This window comes from Hyla sarda, unplaced genomic scaffold (assembly GCF_029499605.1).
Source record: "Hyla sarda isolate aHylSar1 unplaced genomic scaffold, aHylSar1.hap1 scaffold_71, whole genome shotgun sequence".
NCBI classification, from domain to species: domain Eukaryota; kingdom Metazoa; phylum Chordata; class Amphibia; order Anura; family Hylidae; genus Hyla; species Hyla sarda.
The window spans coordinates 394,480-407,234 of NW_026610729.1; the positions used below are offsets into that span (position 1 = coordinate 394,480).

Below are 12,755 nucleotides of genomic sequence, written 5' to 3' on the forward strand. Positions count from 1 at the left end.
GATAAGCTCACTTCCGCCTGTCTGATTGACCGTCAGGGAGCGAGTGCAGCCTAACTGAAAAAGGACTGATTGCCACTCCAAAATCAGTCCTTTTTCAGTGGCCGGTTTTTAAATGTCAATTAAACCTTTTTAATGAAAAAAAATAATAATAAAAGTATATTAGAGATATGTTGTAGTACATAAGTACTACAACATATCAAAAAATAAAGTTGGTGACAGTGCCCATTTAAAAAATCAGACAATGGGATTTTATGGATTTTTTTTTTTCTCATTATGTCTCTCGTAGTTGAGGTTTACCTATGATGAAAATTACAGGCCTCTCTCATCTTTTTAAGTGGGAGAACTTGCACAGTTGGTGGCTGACTAAATCCTTTTTTGCCCCACCCTAACTTAAAAAAAAAAAAATCTGTAATAAAGTCCATTTGAGTCTAAATAGCACGAAGATTTAGATCTATCCCACTCTGTACATTTGCAAAACTAGCAGTACCACCATATCTTACCACGAACCAGTAATATTCTTCTATACCGTCATATCTTTTGTCATCATATATTTTTTTGGCAGCAGAAGATATTTCATTCTGTTTCCATGTTTTTTTATTAACATACTCTCTTCTCATATGACCTAATAATGCATCTTTAGTGAAAAGGGGGAGAGCTGTCCCCTCTCATGACTCGGGAACCACAAATTATTACAGGCGATAGTTAAAATCAATGGATGACTACCTGAACTAAAATTGTTTTGTGTGGGAACAGATGCTAAGAAAAATTTTTGTCTGCCATTTCCTCTATTTTCTTCACTGTTATGTTGCAGTTCTAGAAGCGGACCAATTTATTTTTTATTTTTCAATAACTAAAAGAGCAAAGCAGTGATGGTATGGTCATGTTGGATGGTACCAATGATGGATGGTAAGGTCCAGACAGGTCCCGACATCCAGATGTTGCAAATCTATAACTCCTGACATGCTTTTGGACAGTTTTGCAGGCACCCTGGTTGGCATACACTGCTATAACTGTATGATCTGGTATATCATTGGGTAAACAATTTTAACAAAACAAAAAAATAATGAAAAGCTGACAACTCTTCTAACCCATTATTTGTTCTGTCCTCTTTTTGATTAATTAGAAAATTGCATTCGGCATGTGTGGTTATGTTTGTAGAAGACTGTTTTTCACTGTAAAGACTGTATTCCAGCCCTTAAAAAAATGTATCCCCTATCCACAGAAAAAAGGAATAAGTGTCTGACCCTGGAGGGTGGCAGGGCCTGACCTTTGAGATTCAGTGTGTGAAGCACGTGCTGACCAACTACTCCATGCAGTGGGGAGAGACCAGGCCCCGTTGTAAAGATCAGGGCTGTAATACCCTTCCAGGAACGTCTTTGTGATCATCCAAGGTTGACTTCAGTCTGTTTGTACTTACACTGGGAAAACCCTTCAGGATATCCTCATTGAGGCAATCCATGAGAATGTTGAGTAACCAGTTTTGCAAACTACTATACCTCTAAGACAAGGTGAAACTACGATGCTACATTTAAAACCTAGCAGTGACAACTGGTTCGTCTCAGCTTTTCTAGCCAAATCTGCTCGGAATTCACTTTGACTTGTAGTATTCTGTGGCTTTCATATGTACTTCTTACGAATTATACAGCCACTTAAGATTTCCGAAAGCTAAGGCTGTGTTTTGTCTTGTCTTTCAGTCACATCAAACTGTATGTGTGAACTGGAATGTTGCCATGGACAGAACTCACTGCCTAGAAGATCAGAACAGTCCCCTCTGCAAAGTCCAAGGACAAGACTATCAACACGATGGCCAGGTAAGTTCAAACGCTTTGTTCAATGTCTTTAAGTCGTGTGCAAAATTATTTTTTCTTCTTGAATATGCCTCAAAAATCCCTCTAATTTGGCATTAAACGGACCTGGTGAATTAAAGGGACCCGGTGAGGTGCCAGGTTATCAGTATTATATTACTCTGCATTATTGGATGGTCATAAAAGAATATAACGCTCAAACAGCAAGGATAGTAAAGTAAGTTTAGTTTATACAATTGGTCTTGTGTGTCGGGAGAAATTCATTTTGGGGTTTTGGGCTAGAAATAAGTGCTCAGTTACTAAAGATCTATCTTTTGTAACTAATGTTATCTATTTTTTGGGCCTATCTAAACAAAGGCTTTGTTCGGGAGTAGAAAACATGTCTTGTTTTTTTAACCCCCCACAAGCAGCTCACATCTTTTCAGTGGGCTGGGTCTGGTACTACTACTCATGGTATTGTTTTGAGATAAAAAAAAAAAAAATAACAATTCTCCTGCTTGAAACCCTATGCCCTTACTGGCAAAATCCCCAAAAAAGTTCAGGGAAGTTCCAGATATAAAAGAAAAGGTATTCTGTTTGTAAACCATAATAAGGAGCTGCGTGTTAATATAGAAACCAATACAGCACAACAGTATTGTATAACAGATTCCTCCAAAAGAAGTGAGTTGCAAAGACATGTTACCCTTTCCCTTAGATTAAAATTGTCTGGCACTTCAGTATGATCTTAAAGGGGTACTCCAGTGGAAAACTTTTTTTAAAAATTTATTTATTTTTATTTTTTTAAATCACCTGGTGCCAGAAAGTTAAACAGATTTGTAAATGACTTCTAATAAAATTTCTTACTCCTTCCAGTACTTATTAGCGGCTGTATACTACAGAAAAAAATTTCTTTTAGGATTTCTTTTCTATCATGACCACAGTGCTCTGTGCTGACACCTCTTTCCATTTTAGGAACTGTCCAGAGCAGCATATGTTTGCTATGGACAGAGATGGCAGAAGAGAGCACTGTGGTCATGACAGAAATTAAATCCAAAAAGAAAAGAAGGGGCCGGGCGTGACGTCACGCCCGGCTGCTGCGAACACGGAAGCCCGCACACAGCGTTCGGAGTAATGAACTTCCGAACGCTGTGAGCGGAGCTCCGAACTGCAGGGAAGTGCACAACCCCTTTAAGATTTTTTTTTCATAGAAATAATTTACAAATCTGTTTAACTTTCCGGCACCAGTTGATTTAAAAAAAATAAAATAAAAAAGTTTTCCACCGGAGTAAAGGGATACTCCGCCCCTCGACATCTTCTTCCCTATCCAAAGGTTAGTTAATAAGATGTCTGTTCGAGGTGGATCTGGCTGCTAGGACCTCCTGCAATCTCCAGCCTGGCACCCCAGTTATCAGCATGTACGGAGCAAACTCGCTTTACTTATTGGAGTACAAGCGACCACAGCCGTCATTTCTCCCTATATACTGTATATATTTCCCATAGACGTAATGCCAGATAAATGTAGTAGATCACATGTAGGAATAATACTTTACCCAGACTAGTAGTAAGCTGCTCATAGGTTAATGACAACTATGCCAGGTCTGTTTTTAGAATATAATACTGAAATATACTGATGAGACATATTATCATCCACAATGTCTACATGAGCTGGAGCCCCAAATATGACATTCACATACCCAAGTAATAAGCTGGGTTTATATGATACGCTTGGGTATTATAATTTTTATTGATACATAAAATATTGTAGCAATGATTTAGAGGAAATGATCATATGGAAGGATTTTTATCTGCTATGTGATATCTCTATTACAGCAGTAGTTACAGTATAAACATACCGTTATTTAGGTTGGATAAAAAAATATTTCAACAAAGCATTAAAGTTTATAAATAGATTGTGACTGTTCAGTTGAGCCTCTTGGATTTATATGTCCACACTTTAGGGTGGGTACGTATTCTTGGGGCAGAAATTTTCTGTACTAAAATAACCACCCACTTTTTCAAAATCTGTCTTGATCCTGGGTATGCTTTAAGGTGTACCTGTTGTTAGCAAAAACTTTTTATATAATGTAGATAATATCATTATATTATATTAGACAGAGAAAAAAATGTTGGTTGGGAGCTCTACATAAAACAAAACCTAAACAGAGGATACTGTGATACACATTATCCTATGTGTCAAAAACATACAAGTAAAACCAAAAAACTGTAACAGTCCTGCTAGGTTGAGGTTAAGAGAGAAGATCAGGAAGAAAAATGAGAAGAGAGAAAATATGTCCAATAAATTACAGTTTATTATACACTTAAAATACAATATAATGTCTTCTGCAGGGCCCTTGCATCAGACATAGGATAGTAAATGAAAAAATATTACTTAAAAGGAAGTAAAAAATTGTACAGGAGATTGCTTCCCATTGGCATAAGGTCTCACTAGAAGGGCTGGAGATGTGAATTTAAAGTCCTTCCACCATATGTAGTAACAGGATGATGTCTTTTCACTATAATGTTTGATGTGGCAGCGTTATTGCAATGCAATGGGTCGATCAGTGCCGTGCCGTATTACAGACAGGAGATTAAAGTCAGTGGGTGCCGGCAGGTGCGCTCAGCAGCACTGTAGTCCCCCTAATTTAGTCCCACTGTACCCTGACGGCGCAGGGCTACGTGCAATGATGATCTTGAGTGCAATGGGATCGGATGTAAGTGCCGGGCAGGTTGCGCTATGCAGCACTGGAGTCCCCCTATTGCGGTCCCACTTTTAACATGGTGGCACAGGGATATTGTGACAATAGTTCCAGGTGGGGTAGGAGTTTGGCACCAGGTGCCTCTTACCAGTATTGCCGGTATCGAGTAAGTCTCCCCGGGGTAAGCTTCTATGTCGGCTGGCCAGCGGAGTAGAAGATGCATCGTGAAGCACACGCTCCGCTTCTTTCACGGTGGGGATTGAAGTGGTGGATATCCTCCTGATTATGCCAGAGATGAAATGCAACTATATACACACACACATATATATATATATATATATCTAGGCTAGATGCGTTTCGAGGAGCCAGGTCCCCTTTTTCAATAGCTGATAGTGTTAGTGGTAGTGATACACCTAACACCATCAGCTATTGAAAAAAGGGATCTGGCTCCCCGAAACGCGTCTAGCCCAGTTATAGATATATATATATATATATATCTGTCTAATTGCATTTTATCTCTGGCATAATCAGGAGGATATACACCACTTCAATCCCCACCGCGAAACAAGTGGAGCGTGCGCTCCACAAAGCATCTTCTACTCCGCTGGCCAGCCAACATAGAAGCTTACCCCGAGGAGACTTACTCGATACCGGCAATACTGGTAAGAGGCACCTGGTGCCAAACTCCTACCCCACCTGGAACTATTGTCACAATATCCCTGTGCCACCAGGGTAAAAGTGGGACTGCAATGGGGGACTCCAGTGCTTCATAGCGCACCTTCCCAGCACTTACATCCGATCCCCATCCCACTCAAGATCGGCATTGCACGTAGCCCTGCGCCGTCAGGGTACAGTGGGACTAAATTAGGGGGACTACAGCGCTGCTGAGCGCACCTGCCAGCACCCACTGACTTTAATCTCCTGTCTGTAATATGGCCCGGCGCTGACCGAGCCATTGCATTGCAATAACGAGGCCACATCGGGAGTAATCAAACAGCATGGTGAAAAGACATCATCCTGTTACTACATATGGTGGAAGGACTTTAAATTCACATCTCCAGACCTTCTAGGGAGACCTTATGCCAATGGGAAGCAATCTCCCACAGTTTAATTTACTTTTTAGTAATACTTTTCAGTAACATTTTTCATTTACTATCTTACGTCTGATGCAAGGGCCCTGCAGAAGACATTATATTGTATTTTAAGTGTATAATGAAATGTAATTTATTGGACATATTTTCTCTCTTCTCATTTCTCTTCCTGATCTTCTCTCTTTACCTCAACCTAGCAGGACTGTTACAGTTTTTTGGTTTTTCAAATATTATTATATGTACATTTGTAGTATACATCGGTTAAAAAATTTGTAATTTTTTGGGTGAATTTTTTTTCCCTGCAGCTATTGCCTGTGCGCCTTTGTAAGGAGACCTAATGCAAAAAGTGTGGGCAGAACAAATAGGGCTCTGTACAGGCTCCTGTCTTGTCAATCATCCTGTTGTGTGGTCTGGGAGCGTGTCAGAGAGCCTCAGTGCACAGAGCCCTGCTTGTCCTCAGTGTACAGAGCCCTGCTTGTCCTCAGTGCACAGAGCCCTGCTTGTCTTCAGTGTACAGAGCCCTGCTTGTCTTCAGTGTACAGAGCCCTGCTTGTCTTCAGTGTAGAAAACCCTGCTTGTCCTCAGTGTACAGAGCCCTGCTTGTCCTCAGTGTACAGAGCCCTGCTTGTCCTCAGTGTACAGAGCCCTGCTTGTCCTCAGTGTACAGAGCCCTGCTTGTCCTCAGTGTACAGAGCCCTGCTTGTCTTCAGTGTACAGAGCCCTGCTTGTCTTCAGTGTACAGAGCCCTGCTTGTCTTCAGTGTACAGAGCCCTGCTTGTCTTCAGTGTACAGAGCCCTGCTTGTCCTCGGTGTAGAAAACCCTGCTTGTCCTCTGTGTACAGAGCCCTGCTTGTCCTCTGTGTACAGAGCCCTGCTTGTCCTCGGTGTACAGAGCCCTGCTTGTCCTCGGTGTACAGAGCCCTGCTTGTCCTCTGTGTACAGAGCCCTGCTTGTCCTCGGTGTACAGAGTCCTGCTTGTCCTCAGTGTACATAGCCCTGCCCAGGCATATAGGATAAATAAAAAATATGTCCCAGGTACCACTTTAATGTACAGTAAAACCCTCTCCAGAAGACCATACCCAGACTGGATTTTCGATGACAGATTTTTAGCTCCTTGTTTATTATGCTTTCTTTGAGAAGAAAACAAGGCAGGTATATGGATGCGGACGTCCTCAGTTATCATTATGTAACTTCAGCCGTATTATTATTTTGTGTAAACACAGCCACATTGATAAATCTGCATCTACAGCTCTGCGTATACCTAGTCCAGTGTTTTCCAAGCAGTGTGTCTCCAGCTGCTGCAAAACTACAACTCCCAGGGTGCCCGGACAGCCATAGTTTTTATATGTGAAGTCCAACAATATCTAAACTTCACAAGGTTCTAAAGAAAAGTCAGTACAACTGTACAGTGATCCATGTTGTGGACATACAACATACTATTATATTACTTAAATTTGTCGGTGGATATAAACTGTACATTTAAGAGCACTGTTGCATTAGAGATTGTCGTATAGCCCTTGTTGTTTTTTTTTAAAATTTCTTCCAAGAATATTTTCCCATAATTTTCTGCTGTTTGGGTTCTTCCATTGGGGGAAGGGAAAATTATACGCGCAGAATATATTGTTTTAATCAAGTAGAAGGATGCTTGTTATATCCTGACAAGCCATGAGCATGCATGGGCCCTGTCTGTGGCTCCACATCCCCTTTCCCACTTAAGGCTGTATGAAAGCTCCATTACTTTAATTAGGTCTGATGGGTTGTGATAGGGAATGCTAATCTAGGTCATTGCATATGTAAATGTGCAGCTGTACTCTTGGAGCATGCCAAAGCATATCAGCCGAGGTGTCCAGTCATCACCAGGCATGAAGCCCAGCATAGCGAGGATAACTGCACTGAGCAGCCCGTCCTCAGGTCAGCGGGCTCTGATACAATCAGCGCTTTCTATCAGTCCGGTTATTATTGCGTGAAGAGTATTAATATGAGAGTAATAAACCTGCTGTGTATAAACTTATAATGCGTTTAACTTCACTAAATCTACCAGATAAATATATGGTGAATAGCATAAACATCAGTTCCAACATCAGTTTGTCCTTTTATGTTATACATTAGGATAATAATTTATGTTTATTATTCTTTTTATTATTACGGTATTAATAAGCTATTGTTATATGTCAGTTAACGTCATGTTGCTAATGCTTATAATTTTTGCAATTTAAAGGGTCGTTCGCACAAAAGCACTGGTCACCCCATGGATGGGACTTAAAGGGGTACTCCAGTGGAGTAAAAATATTTTCAAATCTACTCGTGCCGGAAAATTAAACAGATTTGTTAATTACTTCTATTAAAAATTCTTAAACCTTCCACTACTTATCAGCTTCTGTATAGTACAGAGGAAGTTCTTTTCAGTCTAACCACAGTGGTTTCTCCTGCCATCTTTGCCTGTGTCAGGAACTGTCCAGAGCAGAAGCAAATCCCCATAGCAAACCTCTCTTGCTCCGGGCAGTCCCTGACACGGACAGAGGTGGCAGCAGAGAGCCCTGTGGTCAGACTGGAAAGAACTATACAACTTCATCTGAAGCATACGGCAGGATTAAGATTATAAAAAAAAAAAAATAAAGTTATTTAAAAATCTGTTTAACTTTCTGGCACCAGTTGATTTGAAGACATTTTTCCTCCAGAGTACCCCTTTAGCCAATTACCATCAGGACTGCAGTGAGGAGGAACCTGGAGCAGTGGTTGAGCATACTTGCTGCCCTTCAGTTTATATAGCCTAAGCTTGAGAGACAGTCCAACATTAATTTGGATTGGGTACATGTGCAACCCTACATGTCGCTTGGCAGAGTTGTGAAATGTAGCAGTATTTAGACCATAAAAGAAAACGTACGAGCAAAGAGGAGAAAAGATGCATGACTAAGCCAGACCAAAGCCACCACTGTGAATCACACATCAAAAGTCAATGCGTAGTCCAAAGTTTTGTCGTTAACGAAAATTAGACTGTAGTATAAATACTATAAATCTACAAAGTATAGCCTACAAAAACTGACACACACTTATTGAAAATAACCATACACAAGAATAAATAGGATGGCACTATCCCAGTCCCTGCATATTATTTGTTCTTGTGTTCAATTGGGTATAGTATATGCCTCGATAATAAAAGTATTTAGTCAGCCAGGAATTGTGCAAGTTCTCCCTCTTAAAAGGATGAGAGAGGCCTGTAATTTTCATCATAGGTATACCTCAACTATGAGAGACATAATGAGAAAACAAAAATCCATAAAAACACATTGTCTGATTTTTAACCCCTTAAGGGTTTTTCCATTTTTGCACTTTCATTTCTTCCTCCACACCTTTTAAAAATCATAACCCTTTGAATTTTGTACCTATAGACTCATATGATGGCTTTTTTTTTTTTTTTAGCGCCACCAACTCTGCTTTTTAATGACGGTGTAATTTTACCCAAAAAACTGCGGCGAAACAAAAAAAGTGCGGCAAATTTGAAAAGACAAAAACAAAAGAATGCCATTTTGTAACATTTGGGGGCTTCCGTTTCTACGCAGTGCATTTTTTGGTATAAATGACTCCTTCTCTTTATTCTGTAGGTCCATACAATTAAAATGATACCCTACTTACCTTATTTATCGGGGTATACCACACACTGGCCTATAACACACACCCTCATTTTTCCAAGGAAATTTGGGTAAAAAAGTTTTTTTTACCCAAATATCCTTGTTAAAATGAGGGTTCGTGTAAGTGCGTGTATACCCAGATAAATTCTGGCCCCGCAAAAGCCGCTGCGGTAACTCCCACCGCCGCCATCAGATTCCCTTCCCATCCCCAGCTTTCCTATTTACTTGTCCTGGGGTGCGCTCCTGCAGGCTCTGGCGGCATCCTCCGCTGTCGCGACATCGGAGAACAACGCCGGTACCGGAGCCTGCAGGAGCGCACCCCAGGAGAGATGAGGATGAAACCCGGGGATGGGGTGGAATTGGGCATAAGCAGCGAACACTTTAAATCATTAAACCGCAGCGGCTTCTGCAGGGCCAGAATGAGTTTATCGGCTTATAACATGCAGCTTTAAGCTAAAAAATATAGCTTAAAACATGCGTGATATACGCTGATAAATATGGTACAAAGGTTTAATTTTGTCTTACTTCTGGAAAAAATCATAACTTCATGCACGAAAATTTATAAGTTTAAAAATGTCCTCTTCTGACCTATATTCCTTATTTATTTTTCCGCATACGGGGAGGTATGAGAGCTAATTTTTTGTGCCGTGATCTGAAGTTTTTATCGGTACTATTTCTGTTTTGATCAGGCTTTTTGATTGCTTTATACATTTTTTATGGTATAAAAAGCGACCAAAAATACGCTATTTTGGACTTTGGAATTTTTTTTACATGTATGCCATGGAACTTGCGGTTTAATTATCAATATATTTATAGTACGGACATTTACGCACGCGGAGATACCACATATGTTTATATTTTTATTTACACAGGCAGGTAGGGACCCTCCTCGTGTCAGTACAGCTGATTGAGTTTCACCGCGGTATTTCCGATCAGCCCGACTGAGCTGCCGGGAATGTTTTTTTTTTTAAATTTCAGACACAGCGATCAAGTTTGATAGCTGCGTGTAAAGGGTTAATACCGAACATAACAGTGATCGGTGTCTGATATTTGTCATGGGTCCCGGCTACCGTTAGTCACTGGGACCCGATATGATGCAAGGGTTACCGCATGACCCCGCGATATAGCGTGGGAGCCGGCGCAGGACGTTAATATATGTCCCGCGTCATTAAGGGGTTAAAGAATTTATTTGCAAATTATGATGGAAAAGAAGTATATGGTCACCTACAAACAAGCAAGATTTCTTGGTTTCACAGACCTATAACTTCATCTTTAAAAGTCTCCTCTGTCCTCCGCTCGTTACTTGTATTAATGGCACCTGTTTGAACTTGTTATCAGTATAAAAAGACACCTGTCCACAACCTCAAAAGTCACACTCCAAACTCCACTATGGCTGAGACCAAAGAGCTGTCGAAGGACACCAGAAACAAAATTGTAGACCTGCATCGGGCTGGGAAGACTGAATCTGCAATATGCAAGCAGCTTGGTGTGAAGAAATCAACTGTGGGAGCAATAATTAGAAAATGGAAGACATACAAGACCACTGATAATCTCCCTCGATCTGGGGCTCCACGCAAGATCTCCCCCCTTGGTGTCAAAATGATCACAACAACCGTGAGCAAAAATCTCAGAACCAGAGTGAATGACCTGCAGAGAGCTGGAACCAAAGTAACAAAGGCTACCATCAGTAACACACTACGCCGCCAGAATCTCAAATCATGCAGTGCCAGATGTGTCCCCCTGCTTAAGCCAGTACATGTCTGGGCCCGTCTGAAGTTTGCTAGAGAGTATTTGGATGATCCAGAAGAGGATTGGGAGGATATCATATGGTCAGATGGAACCAAAGTAGAACTTTTTGGTAAAACTGAACTCGTCGTGTTTGGAGGAGAAAGAATGCTGAGTTGCATCTAACTACTGTGAAGCATGGGGGTGGAAACATCATGCTTTTGGCCTGTTTTTCAGCAAAGGGACCAGGACTACTGATCCGTGTAAAGGAAAGAATGAATGGGGCCATGTGTCGTGAGATTTTGAGTGAAAACCTCCTTCCATCAGCAAGAGCATTGAAGCTGAAACGTGGCTGGGTCTTACAGCATGACAATGATCCCGAACACACCGACCGGGCAACGAAGGAGTGGCTTTGTAAGAAGCATTTCAAGGTCCTGGATTGGCCTTGCCAGTCTCCAGATCTCAAACCCATAAAAAACCTTTGGAGGAGGGAGTTGAAAGTCTGTGTTGCCCAGCGCTTCTTTTTTGGGTTATAGCAGTACTACTGTACCCCCAGCATTATATATATATATATATATATATATATATATATATATATATATATATATATATATATAGTACATATCAAGCAAAAAATATCATGCATGAATTACATTAAATGTTAATTACCTGAACGGGCCATGCTGGTATGAGGACTGATGCACCCCATTTGTCTGTGGTATTGCAGCTTTTCTTTATTCAAGTGAATAAGGCTGAACTTTAGTATTAGACACAGATCGTAGACACGACAGTTTCTGAAAAAATATATAATGTATATTTTTTTATTTAAATAATTTTATTTATTTATTAAACATCTCCTCTAATATCTTCCTAAAATTATGGCCCACAGTTGGTCCAGGATAATTCTCATCCAGAGTAGAATGCTGTGATAGACAGAGCTGGACTGTTAATCCTCTTCCTTTCCCTGCACTACTTTTCAGTTCTGAAATAAAGGAGTCCGCTGATTACACTGCATGTCAGGTTCCTCTGGTTAAAATACAAGATATCGTAGACAGCCCCCTAGTGATCAGACTTCACAAGAACTGTACAGCACAGCAGGACCTCTCCTTTATTGATGTACCAGATACACGGGTGTAGTAATGGCATCAAGCTGCGCAGTGTTAACCACTTCACTGCTTCAAGTTCAACAGCGTAGCCTAGTTATGTATGGTTGTGTCTTTGTTTCTAAGTACAACATAGTTTTCTGACGCTTACATTGTTTCTGTGCTCTCCAAGACTTGGAATATGTGACAGACCTCAGGTTTCTTCCATTTTTTTTGAGGTTGAATTATTTACATTTATTATAATGTAAGAAAAAAAAATACAGTATATATAAAAATAAACTCACTGTCAAATGCATAAAGCAGTCATAAACACTGGTAAGCATGTCTTGTGTCAGGCTATTCTTAGAATACCTCTTTTCCCATGTTGCTACTAAAGTGAGCTGGTAGTGTGAAGGTCATGGCGGTATCTAACAACTAAGACACACTGGCGGAATATGGTGACAGGAGAAGAAAGATAAACTGTCTGAGAGCAGGGGATTGTGGAGAAGAAAAGGGAAAACGGTTAAAAAAATAAAAATTACTGATCATCATGAATCAATAGATAATCAATAATTAGCATCTCATTTTTGGACATGTTTGGCCAGATGTTGCTTGATGTAGCGTCAGCGGTATTGTTGTACTGCAGAGTAGTGCACCCTCCTGCACCCCCCCCCCCCCCCCCGATAGTGACATCCTTTTATACCCTCCCCTTCAGGTAAGAGGAGGAGCTTCAGCTGTTGCAAGGTGT

The 12,755-nt window shown here is 40.7% G+C and overlaps 1 protein-coding gene across 4 annotated transcripts in view; it reads left to right on the plus strand.

The window, feature by feature from the left end:
* LOC130344234 (serine/threonine-protein kinase Nek6-like) overlaps positions 1-12,755 on the plus strand; it is a 211,918-nt gene that overhangs the window by 116,718 nt on the left and 82,445 nt on the right. For all 4 annotated transcript variants that reach the window (XM_056554405.1, XM_056554403.1, XM_056554406.1 and 1 more), the window contains one exon: positions 1,695-1,811. In XM_056554405.1, the coding sequence (XP_056410380.1) occupies positions 1,731-1,811 (81 nt within the window). In that variant the 5' untranslated portion in view covers positions 1,695-1,730. The remainder of the gene's footprint in view (positions 1-1,694; positions 1,812-12,755) is intronic.